The sequence below is a fragment of the Trachurus japonicus genome, chromosome 18 (genome assembly GCF_045865225.1).
Source record: "Trachurus japonicus isolate A0001 chromosome 18, Traja_1.0".
Classification (NCBI taxonomy): domain Eukaryota; kingdom Metazoa; phylum Chordata; class Actinopteri; order Carangiformes; family Carangidae; genus Trachurus; species Trachurus japonicus.
The window spans coordinates 6,520,711-6,538,831 of NC_140924.1; the positions used below are offsets into that span (position 1 = coordinate 6,520,711).

Below are 18,121 nucleotides of genomic sequence, written 5' to 3' on the forward strand. Positions count from 1 at the left end.
TGCCCAGAAGCCCGAGCTGCTGGACCCGCGGTGCCGCCATGGAGCCGGAGGCCGCGGACGCAGTGGGAGTGGGACTCAACCCCAAGGCCGAGATCCTGCGGCTGGTCATCAGCGAGAGGCTGAGCGCGGCGGCGCAGGAGATCTTCGCCGTGGTGGAGAGGACCTTGGCCGGCTACGAGGAGGAGGCGTCCGGCTGGAGGAGCCAGCAGCTGGAGGCTCTGCTGCAGCCGCCGCTCAAAGTGGAGAGACCCGGTCGGTGCTGCTGGACCACAGAGTCTAGAACTTCTGTTGTTTCTTTGTTTGTAGTTTGTTACGGAAAATATTATTGCTGAACCCCGTCCATGAAGCTGTTAATTTAAACATCTGGCGGTGGAAAACAGCAACATATGGAAACTTTCTATTGATACTTTTGTGATATTGTTGCACTCGTCACTTCGGCTGCTACAAAAGTAAACTGCAAAACATTAAAGGGACACTGTGTAACTAATCCATTCACGAAAATCGATTCTTTCGTTCAAAAGTACGTTTTTCATTAATCAGTAATCCCCCCCATAGTCACCGCGGTAACAATGGAGCGTTACACTGATGCTGCATTCATGTGCAGTCGGGCAGACGGCCGTCGGTAACAAACCAGATGTCATTTTAGTCACAGAAGTCCAGAGAGAAAGCCAGACCACTTGTTTACATAGAGGCTTGTTTATGACGTTACATGCAGTGGCTGTCGTGCGTCTGCCCAATTTCACGTGAATGCAGCAGTAATTCCTACACAATGTACGTTTAAAACCTGCAGAGGAGCCAGCAGCTGGAGGCTCTGCTGCAGCCAAAGTGGAGAGACCCGGTCGGTGCTGCTGGACCACAGAGTCTAAACTTTTGTCTTTTGTTTGTTTGTAGTTTATTCCGAAAAATATTATAGCTGAACTCCGTCCATGAAGCTGTTCATTTAAACATCTGACCGGTGAAAAACAGCAACATATGGAAACTTTACACAACAACTAGCCTATTGATACTTTTGTGATCCTATTGTTGCACTCGTCACTTCGGCTGCTACAAAAGTAAACTGTAAAAACATTAAAGGGACATTGTAACTTCTCCTGTTATCTAGGATTCTAGGCTATTCACGAAAATCGATTATTTCGTTCTACAATGGTAACAATGGAGCGTTACACTGATGCTGCATTCACGTGCAGTTGGGCAGACGGCCGTCGGTAACAAACCAGATGTCTATAACTTCTGTTGTTGGTTTGTAGTTTGTTCCGGGGAAATATTATTGCTGAACCCCGTCCATGAAGCTGTTAATTTAAACATCTGACCGGTGAAAAACAGCAACATATGGAAACTTTACGCAACAACCTATTGTTGCACTCTTCACTTTGGCTGCTACAAAAGTAAACCGCAAAACATTAAAGGGACATTGTAACTTCTCCTGTTATGTAGGCTATTCATGAAAATCGATTATTTCGTTCAACAATGGTAACAATGGAGCGTTACACTGATGCTGCATTCACGTGCAGTCGGGCAGACGGCCGTCGTTAACAAACCAGATGTCATTTTAGTCACAGAAGTGGAGAGAAAGCCAGACCACTTGTTTAAATAGAGGCTTGTTTATGCCGTTACGTGCAGCGGCTGTCGTCCGTCTGCCATCTGCCCAATTTCACGTGAATGCAGCAGTAATTCCTACACAATGTACGTTTAAAACCTGCAGAGGAGCCGGCAGCTGGAGGCTCTGCTGCAGCCGCCGCTCAAAGTGGAGAGAACCGGTCGGTAGTTTGTTCCGGGAAATATCATTGCTGAACTCCGTCCATGAAGCTGTTAATTTAAACATCTGGCGGTGAAAAACAGCAACATATGGAAACTTTACACAACAACTATTGATACTTTTGTGATCTTATTGTTGCACTCGTTACTTCGGCTGCTACAAAAGTAAACTGCAAAAACATTAAAGGGACACTGTGTAACTAACCCATTCACAAAAATCGACAATTTTGTTCAAAAGTATGTTTTTCATTAATCTTAACAAACTGACGTGTACTTAAGGCGGTGCAGTGAGGAGGAATGGAGCGTTACACTGATGCTGCATTCACCTGCAGTCGGGCAGACGGCGGTCGCTAACAAACCAGATGTCATTTTAGTCACAGAAGTCCAGAGAAAGCCGGTAAAACGTGGGTCAGGTAAACAATACGACATCACCATGACAACATATTGTCACGTGTGTTGTTTTGCCTCTTGCTGACGGACCACTTGTTTACATAGAGGCTTGTTTATGCCGTTACGTGTCGTCCGTCTGCCCAATTCACGTGAATGCAGCATGAAAAATACGACTGAGTTGCTTGCGAAATACAACCGCAACGCTAGATGGGAGGAATTCCTACACAATGTACCTTTAAAACTAAGTTATGACGTGATTTATTGTTGCATCTTGTACCAAAACAAATCTATAGTGCCAACGATGCACATTTACATTGTAAAGTTTGAAGGAAATGATCTATATATTAATTATATCCTCTGATCCAGATGATGACGAATATATGATTCCCATCTCCGAGCCGATACCAGAGGAGGCGTCTGAAGTCAGAGTTGGAGATGAAGGTGGAGGTGGAGATGAAGATGGAGGTGGAGATGAAGTCGGACTCAATGGAGATGAAGTCGGACTCCAAGTAGAAGAGGAGGAGCAGCAGCAGCAGCAGCAGCAAAAGTTTGAGATGAGTAAGAAAAAAAACCTCATTTTTTTTTAAGGGGATAGTTCAACATTTTGGCAAATTGGCCCATTGCCATAATCCCTATAGTCATAGCAGTAGGTTCGTTACCTTTAATTGTTGGTGCATGCTGTTTTTAGACCGGCGGAACAGAGCTGTGAGCTGCTCAGAGCTACGCTACGGAGGCTCATGGGATTTCTTGGTTTCCCTCATCAAACTCATCAAATACACAATCCAACAACTCCACAACGCTCTGGTGGACAAGTTGTGACCTGCACATTCACCACGCTATGAGATAATAACACAACGTTACCAGACAGAGTTGTTTTAGAGGGAAATTCATGCAAAACCGCTGATGCGCGTTGCCTTCAGGGACAGTTTTTCATCAAGTAGTCTCTGTATTTCCCTCTAAAACAACTCTGTGTGGTAACGTTGTGTTATTATCTCATAGCGTGGTGAATGTGCAGGTCACAACTTGTCCACCAGAGCGTTGTGGAGTTGTTGGATTGTGTATTTGATGAGTTTGATGAGTTTGAAACCAAGAAATCCCATAATGAGCCTCCGTAGCATAGCTCTGAGCAGCTCACGGCTCTGCTCCGCCGTTCTAAAAACAGCTTGCACCGACAATTAAAGGTAACGAACCTACTGCTATGACTATAGGGATTATGGCAATGGGCCAATTTTCCAGTTTCAGTTTCTCAGTCCGGTGAAAACAGGTGATTAAAGTGTGAGTTGGTGTCCAGGTGTGGAGGATGACGGGAGTATGGCGCTCCTCTGCTACACCGGGGTGGAGACGCATGATGAAGAGGAGGAGGAAGAAGAGGAAGAGGAGGAACAGGAGGAGGAGGAGGAGGAAGAGGAGGAGCTGGTGCTGACCCCCATAGTGGATCAGGATCAGATCTCAGAGCTGGATTATGAAGAAGCCTCAAGGTCACTTTGGTCACTGTTATTCATTTGATATCCACAAATACATCTGTCACATTACCATAGCTGGTCTTTTTTTTTTTAATTTTTTGTAACTGAGAATTACCATCGTTGGTATTACCTCTGCCACTGTTGCAACACTTATGTTTTATTTTCACTATTACCATATTTATTTACTATTATCATTATCATACTATGAATAATCATGCTGCTATGAGCACTTTGCACTTTTCCCACCACACATATATAACAATCAACATCTTGCTGCTATGAGCACTTTGCACTTTGCCTACCTCATACATGTTTCATTATTGTCTAATGTGTTGTCTATTGTCTAATTGTGTCTTTTTATGCCTCACCTTCGTATAGTAGCTTGTGGTCTGTGTAATTCTGTGTATTTTATCATTTTTATGTTATGTGTAGGGACTACAGATGGAAATTAGCTGTGAGCTAAATCTGGCGCAACCATCTTTTCATTTTTTCCTGCAAATGATTAATGTAATTGCACACTGTCCCTTATTAAACTAATAAACTAAACTAAACTAAACTTTCACTACGTCGTGGTCTGATCTGGGATGTTTCTAACTCAGATGCTGATCTTTATTTATTTTATTTTTAATTCATTTTTTCAGGTCATCGCCTCCCACAGTTCAGCCTGAGCGGAGGAGCGTTGGCAGACCTCGCCGCAACGTGGACCTCAGGATCTGCATCCTGGAGGACTCGGCCATCGAAATGCTGTCGCCCAAAGGTTCGTTTTTACAGCAGAGACCCAGAGAGAAATGAATTACACTGGTTCCAACGCAGTGGTGTAGTCCAGTGGTTCCCAAACTTTTTTTACACCAAGGACCCCTGAATTGACACAAATTAGACCATGGACCACCACAAATTTGAAGCAAACACCAGAAATACACAAATATTTGTTCTGAGACTAAAGAACTTTTTTTAGTCAATGTACGTTCAAATTAGGCCCAATGGCGTACATTTTTGGAAATATTGTAGAGAAATTTCTGGGGGGAAAAAAGTGGTAAAATTTCTCCAAAAACATTAAAACATTTCTAGGAAAAAGTGGTAAAAATTCTCAAAAAAATAAAATAAAAATAAAAAATCTAGAAAAAAGTGGTAACATTTCTCAAAAACAATTTTGGAAAGAAAGTGGTAAAAAAAATTCAAAAATAGAAAAAAAAATTCTAGAAAAAAAGTGGTCACATTTCTAAAAAAAAATGTTTAAAAAAAATTCTAGAAAAAAGTGGTAAAATAATGATAAAGTGGTAAAAATTTCTCCCCCAAAAAATTTAATTTCAAGAAAAAGTTGGGGACGCCCTCGAACCCTCTCAAGGACCCTTGGGGGGCCCCGGACCCCACTTTGAGAACCATTGGTGTAGTCTATGTGATACTCAGGTATACTCAGTATACCCATTGAAAATGCATAAATACTTCAGTATACCCAGTACAACAAAACTATCTAACTAAAGTAAATGTCAATGGTTCTTAATGTGGAAGGGTTGAAAGGGTTCAAGGGGGTCCCCAACTTTTTCTTGAAATTTTACCACTTTTTCCTAGAATTTTTTAACTTTTTTTTTTCAGAAATATTATCACTTTTTTCATTACTGTTTGCCTTTTTTTCTTCTTTTTTTTTTGAGAAATTTTACCAGTTTCTTCTCAATTTTTCTTTTTTAGTTTTTTTTTTCAAGAAATTTTACCCCTTTTTTTGAGAAATTGTACCACATATTTCTACAATTTTTTGAGAAATCTTACCACTTTTTCTAGAATTGTTTTGAGATATTTTACCAGTTTTTTCTCAATTTTTAAAAAAAACTTTAAAACTTTTTTTTTAATAGAAATGTTACCACTTTTTTAATTATTGTTTGACTTTTTTTTTCTTTTTTAGAAATTTTACCACTTTTCCTAGATTGTTTTTGAGAAATTTTACCAGTTTCTTCTCAATTTTTCTCTTTTACTTGTTATTATTTTTTTCAAGACCCCTTTTTTTGAGAGAAATTGTACCACATTTTTCTACATTTTTTTTGCGAAATCTTACCACTTTTTCTAGAATTCTTTTGAGAAATTGTACCATTTTTTTCTCAAACTTTTAACTTTTTTTAATTTTTTTTTTTAGAAATTTTACCACTTTTTTCAAAAAAAAAATCTGAAACTTTTTTTTTTAGTCTTACCACTTTTTTCTAGAAACGTTTCAACTTTTTTTGAGAAATTGTAGGCTACCACTTTTTTTTCCAGAAATTTCTCTAGAATCTTTCAAAAATGTACGCGTAATTTAAGCGTACATTGATTGTTTGTGTATTTCTGGTGTTTGCTTCAAAAATTAAATGGGGGTCCGTGGTCTAATTTGTGTCAATTTTGGAGTCCTTGATGTAAAAAAAAAGTTTGAGAACCACCGGTGATACAAGTATGAACAGTTTACCACCTAAAAAGCAGTTTACCCACTAAAAGAAACTTTGCTCCAGTGTTTCAGGCGTGCACGAGGCGGGAGTTGCGGTGTCCTTGTGGACTGCAGGAGGCCGACTTCCTGGTGCTGCTGCGCTCCACCTTCCCCCAGCTGGCGGCCAACCAGCCCTTCGACACCTTCTGGTCGGACAGGACTCGGCTGCTGAGGCCTCTGACGGTGGAGACTCTGACGCCGGAGCAGATCTGCAGCGCCATCAAGTCCAACGGCCTCGGGAACTCCTCGCTCTACATCCGCCTCAAGGTACCGAGTCGAGACACTACAGGCAAAAACACAGTTTTTTCATGCACTGATCAATTTTGAGATTTTGGGCTATTTTTCTTTCTGAAACATGTATTCTTTTTTTTTTTTTTAACAATATTTTTTATTGAAATTTCAAATGTATTTCAAACTCAACATTAAATGTACAAACATTTTCTCCCATATCCCCTCGAACAGACCAAAAAATAAAATAAAAAAGCAAATGGACAGTGACATCAGACATCAGACTAATGGAGTAAATTAAATAAATATTTAGGAGATTCCCAAATACAAGCAAACTCCTCCTGTTTACCTTTAACAATGTATGTCAATCTCTCCAGTCCAAGACAAGTTATCAACTCCTTCTACATTTAACTACATTTTCCCAAAATACCAATATTTTAGAGCATTCCCATAGGCAGTGAATCAGGGTCCCCTTTTCAATAAACTCTCATTAACCATTTATACTGAATTAATTTTAATCTTGTGTTAATTGAATTAGAAAGATGTATTCTTTCAGAAAAGTCGAAAGAAATGGTAGAAAATCCACATTAAGGTTTTTATTTTACTTCATTTTGTCTTCTATCGTCGGTAGATTTCTCCTAAATTCACCAAAAGTTAGTCTGACCCATGTCATGTCAGGTGTCATTGTAAATCTCTCTCTCCTGAACAATGATGTAGGCTCCAAAAATTGTCATCTTCTCCGTATCCACAACCAATCGTAAATGTACGATTGACATTAACAATTTATGTAATTTTACAGTCCAAGTCTTTAAAGGCCGTTTTCTCAAAATGAGTTTTTCAGACTCAGACTCTGAGCTAGAAATCTCCACTTCTGCAGCACTTACAGACACCAAACCTTCCACTTTGATCCCTGTCTATATCCTGAAGGTTTTTACAGAGGGGATTGTTGATATATCATTCACAGCCTCATTTATACAACATTTTGTTCCTAAAAACAGGGTGAAATTAGATTTTTTTTAAAGGGCTGGTGACAGTATTTTCTCATTTACAGAGTGATAAAAAGAGATATCCAAAATCCTCCTCTGTAAAAACTTCTGACTCTAATATGTCAACAAAATAAAACAAAAATTTTGAAAGTAGCTTTATCCATTGTTCAGATTTCCATTCTGGAAATATATGCAAATTAGCGCATATTTCATTAGATATTGCCTCATTTACATATTTAAACATCAAATATTTGTCTTAATGTCAGTGATAAACTTGGGAAGTTTCATGGTGATATCTGTTAGTTAATTTTTTCCCCCTATTCACCTGTAGTGTCTCGTTTCAGCCTCTTCCAGTTCCTAAGAAGACTCGACGATCTGCTGCTCACTCATCAACCAAAGGTCTGCATCTCAGGATCTGCATCCTGGACGACCCCAAGATATCAGTCATCATACCCGTGGGTACGTGCTGTAGGTTTACTTCTGACTTAAAGGAGAATTACGGTCATTTTCTAAGAAAGCTCTACAGCTCTATAAGTCCCCGAGTGCGACCGTAGGAAATGGTTTCCCTCATCAAACTCATCAAATACACAATCCAACAACTCCAAAACGCTGTGGTGGACAAGTTGTGACCTGCACATTCACCACGCTATGAGATAATAACACAACGTTACCACACAGAGTTGTTTTAGAGGGAAATTCATGCAAAACCACTGATGCACGTTGCCTTCAGGGACAGTTTTTCATCAACAGTCTCTGTATTTCCCTCTAAAACAACTCTGTCTGGTAACTGTGGAGTTGTTGGATTGTGTATTTGATGAGTTTGATGAGGGAAACCAAGAAATCCCATAATGAGCCTCCGTAGCGTAGCTCTGAGCAGCTCACGGCTCTGCTCCGCCGTTCTAAAAATAGCTTGCAACGACAATTAAAGGTAACGAACCTACTGCTATGACTATAGGGATTATAGTAATGGGCCAATTTGCCAAAAATGTTGATCTATCCCTTTTAATGTGAGAGAGCAGTGTTAACGTGTGTTTTTATCACGTAGCTCTGTTTCCTCTAGCTTCCTGGGTAGACCTTACTAGTCGACTGTCGAGACAAAATGCGAGGGAAACATGGATTTAGGAGGAAAAAAAATATTTTTGATGGGGAAAAAAGCATCAGTATGAATATAACTGCTTTTGTTCCCATACAAAATCATTTTTTTCCTCGCATTTTTTCTCGACAGTCGACTAGTAAGGTCTACCCTAGAAGCTAGAGGAAACAGAGCTACGTGATACACTGCAAAGATTCAAAATCTTACCAAGAATATTTGTCTTATTTCTAGTCAAAATAAATCTAATTATACTTAAAATAAGACTCATCACATTTTAAAAGTAGCTTGTTTTTAGACAATTTTTTATTTTTTTCAAGCAAATTTTCCACTTTAAATAAGTAGAAAAATCTGACAGTGGATCAAGTTTTTCTTTCTTATTACAAACACAAAAAAAACCTGCTTTCACTGGCAGATTTTTCTACTTATTTCAATTGAAAATTAGTTTGAAACAAGTGAAAACTGTCTAAAAACAAGTTAATTTTTAGGTGATGAGTCTTATTTTAAGTGGAAAGAGATTAGTTTTGACTAAAATTTGAGACATTTTGACAAGAAATAAGACAGATTTTGAGTTTTTGCAGTGTAAAAACACATGTTACTTAGTAAATGACCGGAATTCTCCTTTAATGTTGGTTTACCTAAGTAGTCTTCTCCTGAAATAGAAAATATGTTTATTCAAGTGCTACATATTAAAAGACAGCAGGTTTACCTAAGTGAACATTTCTTGAACGTGGTCTCTCGGTGCTCCAGCGTTCAGGAAGTGGCCGATGCGGGAGCTGAAGTGTCCTCGGGGTCTACAGCAGGACGGGTTCCTGGACCTGCTGCGGTCCACCTTCCCCGTGTTGCTCGGCAACAAGCCCTTCGACTTCTTCACCATCGACAAGAACCGGACGCTGAGGCCTCTGGTGGCGGCGCCGCTGACGCCCGAGACCATCGTCAAGACCATCAAGTCCATCGGCGCTGGAAAGTCAGCGCTGTACATCCGCCTGAAGGTACCGAGTCCCATCCTGGTCTATGAAGTTAAAAAAAAAAAAAACTTTCGGTCTGTTATTAAAGGAATAGTTCTCCAAAAAATGAAATGAATAGTTTTTTATTCCTCATAGTGCATCTGGAGACCCGGAAGGCCGGTTCGTAGTCCAACCAAAACTTTATATTATAGTCAACAGTGCCCGACACAAAAACGTCCATAAAACTACACAAAAACCATTTAATATTCCTCCACACTGCTCGTCCACTGCAATCCAAGTGTCCTGGATTAAATACATAAGTAGGGCAATATACTTAAAAACACATGTCAACAACAGTACTAAAAACTCAGCTGGCTTGAAGCTGTAGTTTTTAGTACTGTTGTTGACAATGTGTTTTTACGTATATTGCCCTACTTATGTATTTATTATATTTTTGTACTTTATCTTACCTGATCTCAATTTTGCACCGTTCTTGCACTTTCCTCCTCAATTGTATGTATGCTTGTGTATGTGATTGTGGTGTGGTGGTCAGCTGTAGAAACAGAATTGCCCTTTGGGATAGGAAACTCAACTCAACTGAAGGGATATAGTCCAGAGTTTACTGGAAAAAAATGTCCTAAATGACGTTGTTTCCAGTAAACTCTGGACTATCTCCCTTCAGGACACTTGGATTGCAGTGGACGAGCAGTGTGGAGGAATATTAAATGGTTTTTGTGTAGCTTTATGGACGTTTTTGTGTCAGGTCCTATAGAACGAATCTCCTTGTTGTTTACAACTACTTCCGGGTAGAAAACCAGCATGAGAACAATAGTGACGGACGAGAGTTTCGCTATATTTATCTAATTTTTCATGTTACTATATCACCGTTTAGACTAATCTGATGTTAGTAAAGTCTATAAAACCAATGATTGGACAAACATTACTATTTACGTGTGCACATTTTTGTAATTAGTCAAGGTTATCATAGATTAGCTGGGCTAACGGTTAGCTACCTGTTTAACTTTAATAACTCAGTGACTCAATAAACGCTCCATGAAAAAATATTTTCTCCAGCGGATATCTGAGTTCCAACATGACTGAGCTAACTGGAGTAGTTTCATGTCGTGTCCGACAACGGGAGGGTTTTAACAGCTGACGTCCTGGTGTTAGCTTAGCTACCGCCGTTAGCTTAGCTACCGTTAGCTGTCCCTGTCAGCTGCAGCCACTGATGCTTTCTAGACACCGTGATTCCCCCAAACTGAATAAATACAACACATAGCAACACAAAACACACACACAGAAATAGTAATGTTTCTTCAATCATTTCAGATTTGTCTAAACGGTGATAGGGCGTGAAAAATATTATATATATAGCTAAACTCTCGTTCGATACTATTGATCTCATTCAAATTACGTGCTGGTTTTCTACCTGGAAGTAGAATGTAAACAGCAAGGCGATTCGGTCTATTACTCTCATATAAAGTTTTGGTTGGACTAGGAACCGGCCTCCCGGGTCTCCAGATGCACTTTTGAGTCAATAATGACTGAACTTTATTTTTTGGTGAACTATTCCTTTAAAAGTGTCGTCTGTTTATTCACTTGTTTCTTTTTTCTTTTTAGCATTTTGACAAACACATGAGACTAACTCGTGTTCCTCAAAGAAAAGACGCTGCTGCTGAAAACGCTCCCAGACCAAACACCAGGTAACCAACACAACCAACCGTTACCAACGACGACGAACCAGTTCCTCATCTCACAGTCTGACGTTGTTGTTGTTGTTTCCCAGTGCTCAGTCTGACAGGAGGGGGCCGGGCAGACCCAGGACCAGACCCCCACAGGACTACGTGGATCTCAGTCTGAGGGTTCTGGAGGACCCGAAGGTCAACGTGCTCTCGGCCAGAGGTAAACAGGAAGTAGCGGCGACGACGTGCAGCAGCTGGGATATTATGGGCTCAGTAAATATCTCACGTCTTAGTGAGAGTCGGCTGGAAACGTTCACAGATGTTAGAGTCGTGGAGAGTGACGTTACATGTGTGGGTCGGGCACAGAAGATACTCTGGAGTTTGGGAATCGCTGATCTAGAGGATCAGTGTGATCGATCACAAGCGCAGTGAACCAACACTTACACTACTCACAAAAAGTTAGGGATGTTTGGCTTTTGGAAAAAAAAAGGATAATTACAGTTATTATACAACCTGGACCTTATTTGTAGCATAAAATCCGATCATTTCCTCCCCCAGATAACTTTGGTGTCACTACAAGTGGTTGTGATGAAATGAGCTCCAGCCGAGAGGCGCGTATATCCGTATTCATGGGTTGCAGTGACGTCACGTCGAAGGGACCGCCGCCTTGTTTGTGTCTGATTTGACAGGTCTCCTCATATGACAGCATGCAAACCGCAGGATGAAATGACCGTTTCTTGACAAAGTGACAGGGTTTCATACATCCTGTCTGGGTTTATATCTCTATAACAACAGACAAACCCTATATTATCCTACACAGTTTATGAATTAATTAATTAATTTGAGACGTAATGTTGATCAAAGTCCTTAGTCCGGTCACTTCTCCGCTGTTTGCTCCTCACCCTCCTCTCGGTCGACTCGTGTGTAGTTGTTTTCAACGAGCTTTTGATAATCAATCAGTAGATTGATGAATTATCATGTAAATGTTACAATATGCGCATTTATGTCGTCCTGTCTGTCATAAGAGATTACGATACGGGACACGTTTGTGTCACGGACTCGCGGTGGCACAGACACAGCTGGTCACAGCTGTGACACTGCGCTGGCCCGTCCGCTCTGTCCGCTCTGATCGCAGGTTTGGTTTCCAGCAGCGGTGAGGGAGGCAGAGAGCCTCCACTCTCCCTCTAACAAGCTACAAGTCATTTTTCTAACATCACAATTAGTCTGAAGCTGGTAAAAATGAAACACAAGGTAAAAATCCTTGATAGTTCTTCTGCCCTGCTCCGCTGATCAGAGCGGCGTCCCTAGCAACGGCCCGTTTTACTTAGCAACGGTCTGTTATACAGAAATAAAAGACCCTAAATGCAGAATCAGTGAGTAATTAATAAGAAAGTAATCAAAATGCAGAATTCAATATATCCATGTTATTAAAAAAAAAAAGTGAATCCCCTCTTTTTGTGAGACTTGTCACAGCCCATGCTGCCACTGATACAGTAGACTGCCTGCAGTCAACCATTTATTCTGCCTGTAACTTTACATCTTTTGGGATGGAATAAAACTGCAGTCCGGGGTTTTTTTGGCGACTGCTATCACAGTCAACAGCACAGTATAATCCTGGCATCTTTCAAATAACGTCAATTTTCGGTCTCTTGCTGATTTCCTCCTACTACTCCACTTGTTCTGGTAACGTGACGCTGTGATCTGTGCCCAGATCGCCCTGATTCGGACACAAATATGGCGGCGCAGAAACACAGTGACGTCATGTGAATCTAATGAATAGACCGTTTCAGAGAGTATAAACAAATACAGGTGTTACCAAGGATACTAATTAAGGCTCCATTCCATTTAGTGTACCAGAGCGTTTTCTAATGAGCCACACCTGTCTTTGTTTATACTCTCTGAAAGGGTCTATAATGGAGTCTACAGGGCAGCAGAATGTAGCCTCTAAATAACACATTATCTGCAGAGAAACTCCTTCATTTCACCAATATTTAGTTCTGATAGGCTAGTGCTATTCCCCTCTGAGTCCGGGGTTAGCTGTTATCAACATCCGGGGTCTGTAGGTTGACCTACTGACCTCTGACCTGGATGATGTCATCTCTGAGCTTGTTGCTACTGCTAATGCTACGGTTGGTTTCTGCGTGTTTCCGACTTGTCAGAACAAAATGAGCAGCTGGATGAAGTTCAGCTTCCACAGGCTTCCTCTCCTCAACCTGGACTCACTAAAGCTCTGGATAGTTGAGATAAAAATGGACCCGAATGCCGAAGCAGAATGATTATTATCAGAATGAGCCGCGCGGCGCTCAGAGATGACATCATCCAGGTCAGAGGTCAGTAGGTCAACCTACAGACCCCGGATGTTGATAACAGCTAACCCCGGACTCAGAGGGAATAGCACTAGCCTATCAAAACAACAATAACACAGACGCACCGTGCCGTGTCACAGCCTCTGCTGCATCAACAAGACAACGTCATTATGTGGCGGTTGTTCTGGTCCTATGGCCGGTCCTTCACGGTCTGCAGCTGTTTGTTATTATAAGAGGCAGTGCTACACCTACAACATGTGATCGTCTGTGATTGTCCGTCTCAAGCCGCTTTTAGAACTTAGCCCAGGTTTAGCGGCTCTGATCCTGGCTTTGACCAACCGGCTGCTCTTCTCTCTCAGTGTTCAGGAAGTACCCGCTGCAGGAGCTGAAGTGTCCTTGTGGACTGCAGGAGCCCGACTTCCTGGACCTGCTCCGATCCACCTTCCCTCAGCTGGCCGGGGACAAACCCTTCGACATCCTAACGTCCGACCGCAGCCGCACGCTGTACCCTCTGACCATGGAGAACCTGACGCCCGAGGGAGTCCACCGGACGCTGAGGTCGCTCAAGCATTCAGCCATCTACATCCGCCTCAAGGTATCTCCTCTCTGGACTATGAACCTCCATCGAACTTTGAAGGGATAGTTCAACACTTTTGGCAAATTGGCCCATTGCCATAATCCCTATAGTCATAGCAGTAGGTTCGTTACCTTTAATTCCCTCATCAAGCTCATCAAATACACAATCCAACAACTACGCTCTGGTGGACAAGTTGTGAGCTGCACATTCACCACGCTATGAGATAATAACACAACGTTACCAGACAGAGTTGTTTTAGAGGGAAGACTGCTTGATGAAAAACTGTCCCTGAAGGCAACGTGCATCAGCGGTTTTGCATGAATTTCCCTCTAAAACAACTCTGTCTGGTAACGTTGTGTTATTATCTCATACACTGCAAAAACTCAAAATCTTTCCAAGAATATTTGTCTCATTTCTAGTCAAAACTAATCTCTTTCCACTTAAAATAAGACTAATCACCTAAAAATTAACTTGTTTTTAGATCATTTTCACTTGTTTCAAACAAATTTTCACTTGAAATAAGTAGAAAAATCTGCCAGTGAAAGCAAGTTTTTTGTGCTTGTAATGAAAGAAGTAAAAAGTGTCTAAAAACAAGCTACTTTTTAATGTGATGAGTCTTATTTTAGGTTGAATTAGATTTGTTTTGACTAGAAATAAGACAAATATTCTTGGTAAGATTTTGAGTTTTTGCAGTGTATGAGATAATACAATACAACAACGTTACCAGACAGAGTTGTTTTAGAGGGAAATTCATGCAAAACCGCTGATGCGTGTTGCCTTCAGGGACAGTTTTTCAGCAAGCAGTCTCTGTATTTCCCTCTAAAACAACTCTGTGTGGTAACGTTGTGTTATTATCTCATAGCGTGGTGAATGTGCAGCTCACAACTTGTCCACCAGAGCGTTGTGGAGTTGTTGGATTGTGTATTTGATGAGTTTGATGAGGGAAACCAACAAAGAAATCCCATAATGAGCCTCCGTAGCGTAGCTCTGAGCAGCTCACGGCTCTGCTCCGCCGTTTTAAAAACAGCTTGCACCGACAATTAAAGGTAACGACGAACCTACTGCTGCTATGACTATAGGGATTATGGCAATGGGCCAGTTTGCCAAAATGTTGAACTATCCCTTTAGTAATTTGGTAACTAAACTCTTTCAGGCGCCAGAGAAAAAGAAAAACACAGCAGCAGCTCAGGATTCTTCTCCGTCCACATCTGTTTGGGGCCGACACGGCGTCATGTGAGTCCTCAACACCTGAACTAACAAACATTAAAGGGATAGTAGCATTTTTTAAAAGTGGGGTTGTATGATCTCCAAATAGCCCCTAAGTACTTTAATTGCAGTAGCAGACTCTCTGCACTCCTCCCGATTTACAACATACAGTGTTGTGAACAGACCCAAAGAAACGGCCTATTTTCACGGCCTAAAAGAGTTTTTACCCGAAAAAAAAATACATAGTTCCATTGTTTGCAATAATATAATTTTTTCCAGCCCTTCAAAGTGCAGGAAAAACACAGTTTTTATTTGGACCTAACCAACTGCTGATCGGCGGGCGCTAACCCTGGGCGGAGGGATACGTGAGTTGGTTAGGTCCAAATAAAAACTGTGTTTTTCCTGCACTTTGAAGGGCTGGAAAAAATTATATTATAGCGAACAATGGAACTGTGTATTTTTTTTCAGGTAAAACCTCTTTTAGGCCGTGAAAATAGGCCGTTTCTTTGGGTCCATTCACAACACTGTATGTTGTAAATCTCTGGGCAGGTCTATTATGGGCTGGCGTTGCTAACGGGAGGAGTGCAGAGAGTCTTCTACTGCAATTAAAGTACTTAAGGGCTATTTGTAGATCATACAACCCCACTTTAAAAAAATGATACTATCCCTTTAAGGAGCGGAGATTCAGATAAAGTGTTGTGACTCTGTGTTGTGTTCGATTCCCGCAGACCCAAGTACACTGAGGTGTCTTACAACGATGATGGCGATGGTGATGGTGATGAAGAACACGGGTGGTTGGAGACTCCCAGCCTGTGGTCTCTGCCTCTGTCCGGGACGGATCAGGAGGAAGAGGAAGTAGAGGAAGTCGCCTACGCCGACTGGAGAGCGGCCAAGACCGACGAGAACCTGAGGAACGAGAAGCCGGAGAAGATGAAGAGGAAGAGGAAGCGGAAGAGGAAGCGGGAGCGGCAGCCAGACGACGACTCTGACTCCAACGTCCAGAGGAAGAAGAGGAAACGGATCCGCTCGTCTCATTTTCAGGTTTTTAAAAAACAAAAAACAAAAAAAAAACAGGATATACAGGAAGTAAGATAACCTAAAGACCGAATCTCCTTGTTGTTTACAACTACTTCCTGGTAGAAAACCAGCATGAGAACAATAGTGACGGACGAGAGTTTCGCTATATATATATCTAATTTTTCATGTCACTATATCACCGTTTAGACTAATCTGATGTTTGTAAAGTTTATAAAACCAATGATTGGACAAACATTACTATTTACGTGTGCACATTTTTGTAATTAGTCATGGTTATCATAGATTAGCCGGGCTAACGGTTAGCTACCTGTTTAACTTTAATAACTCAGTGACTCAATAAACGGTCCATGAAAAAATATTTTCTCCAGCGGATATCTGAGTTCCAACATGACTGAGCTAACTGGAGTAGTTTCATGTCGTGTCCCACAACGGGAGGGTTTTAACAGCTGACGTCCTGGTGTTAGCTTAGCTACCGCCGTTAGCTTAGCTACCGTTAGCTTAGCTACCGCCATCAGCTGTCCCTGTCAGCTGAGCCACTGATGCTTTCTAGACACTGTGATTCCCCAAAACATAAGAAATACAACACATAGCAACACAAAACACACACACAGAAATAGTAATGTTTCTTCAATCATTTCAAATTTGTCTAAACGGTGATAGGGCGAGAAAAATATGATATATAGCTAAACTCTCGTTCGTTACTATTGATCTCATTCAAATTACGTGCTGGTTTTCTACCAGGAAGTAGAATGTAAACAACAAGATGATTCGGTCTATAGTACTGGGTACTAGGTGGAGAAGGGGTAGGAATTAATAAGCTAATGCTTCTTCCTACTCCTTTTCAAACATACAAAGGTTTTTATCGACTAGTGCTTCAAGTGTAATATGTTATTCACATGTTTGAAATAAAGTATTCATTCATTCATTCAGGCGCTGAACAACAGCAGCAGCAGCAGCAACGGTCCTCTGGCGTGCCGAGTGTGCGGCATCACGCGCCGCTCCACCCGGATGATGATCAAACACTCGTGGAGGCACGTGGACGAGGCGGCGCGGCTGTGCGGCGTGTGCGGAGAGCAGTCGCCGTCGGCCGAGCTGCTCCGGCTCCACCTGCAGCAGAGCCACCAGAAGACGCACAGCTGCAGCATCTGCGGGAAGTCGCTGCTGTCGGCGTCGGGCCTCAGCGGACACCTGGCGCGGCACCGCGGGGAGAAACCGCACAAGTGCAAGGTCTGCCACAAGGCGTTCGCCGAGAAGTGGACGCTCAACAGCCACATGTGGATCCACGTAAAGGACAAACCGCACAAATGCGACTTGTGCCCGAAGTCGTACATGTCGAAGCAGAAGCTCAAACTCCACAGGGCGAAGCACGAATCGGGGTTGCTCGCGGAAGAAGAGAAACCGCACAGCTGCAGCACGTGCAACGCGTCGTTCGCCACGGCACAGACTTTGTCCAAACACGTGTTGACTCACTCGCTGAGTTCTTCCTCCGAGGAGAAACCGTACGCGTGTGACATCTGCGACAAACGGTACTTGTTGAACAAGAGGCTGCAGTCGCACCTGAGGAAACACACCAGCCAGTGGCCGAGCGGCTGCAGCACCTGCAACAAAACCTTCACCTGCAAAGCCAAGCTGGTGACGCACATGAGGAACCACACCGCGTAAAAAGACGGAGTCACTGTGTCCACAACGTTTCATTTCAGTCGTTTAACATTTGACCTCCTGTTTAATACAAAACAGTACTGAAGTAACAACGTTTTCTTCAAGGTTCAGTTCAGTTAAAGGGAGAGTTTTTCAACATTTTGGGCAAATTGGCCCATTGCCATAATCCCTATAGTCATAGCAGTAGGTTTGTTACCTTTAATTGTCGCTGTTTTTAGAACGGCGAAGCAGAGCCGTGAGCTGCTCAGAGCTACGCTACGGAGGCTCATTATGGGATTTCTTGGTTTCAAACTCGTCAAACTCATCAAATACACAATCCAACAACTCCACAACGCTCTGGTGGACAAG

General features: G+C 41.9%; 1 protein-coding gene across 1 annotated transcript; it reads left to right on the top strand.

Moving 5' to 3' along the window:
• Nucleotides 1-25: 25 nt before the first annotated feature.
• Nucleotides 26-17,798, top strand: LOC146968532 (uncharacterized). The gene is made up of 13 exons (XM_085759256.1): nucleotides 26-252; nucleotides 2,512-2,703; nucleotides 3,437-3,623; nucleotides 4,250-4,365; nucleotides 6,080-6,321; nucleotides 7,613-7,727; nucleotides 9,109-9,350; nucleotides 10,926-11,008; nucleotides 11,092-11,207; nucleotides 13,653-13,888; nucleotides 15,024-15,103; nucleotides 15,805-16,117; nucleotides 17,045-17,798. Exons 1-13 carry the CDS (start codon nucleotides 39-41, stop codon nucleotides 17,774-17,776), a joined length of 2,868 nt encoding a protein of 955 aa, XP_085615382.1. The 5' UTR covers nucleotides 26-38; the 3' UTR covers nucleotides 17,777-17,798.
• Nucleotides 17,799-18,121: the final 323 nt, after the last annotated feature.

Bases quoted from the DNA above. Each gene is read 5' to 3' on its own strand.
- LOC146968532 (XM_085759256.1), top strand. From the start codon at position 39: ATGGAGCCGGAGGCCGCGGACGCAGTGGGAGTGGGACTCAACCCCAAG. The intron at 9,351-10,925 runs GTACCGAGTCCC...TTTTCTTTTTAG, and splicing joins CGCTGTACATCCGCCTGAAG to CATTTTGACAAACACATGAG. The intron at 15,104-15,804 runs GTGAGTCCTCAA...CGATTCCCGCAG, and splicing joins TGGGGCCGACACGGCGTCAT to ACCCAAGTACACTGAGGTGT.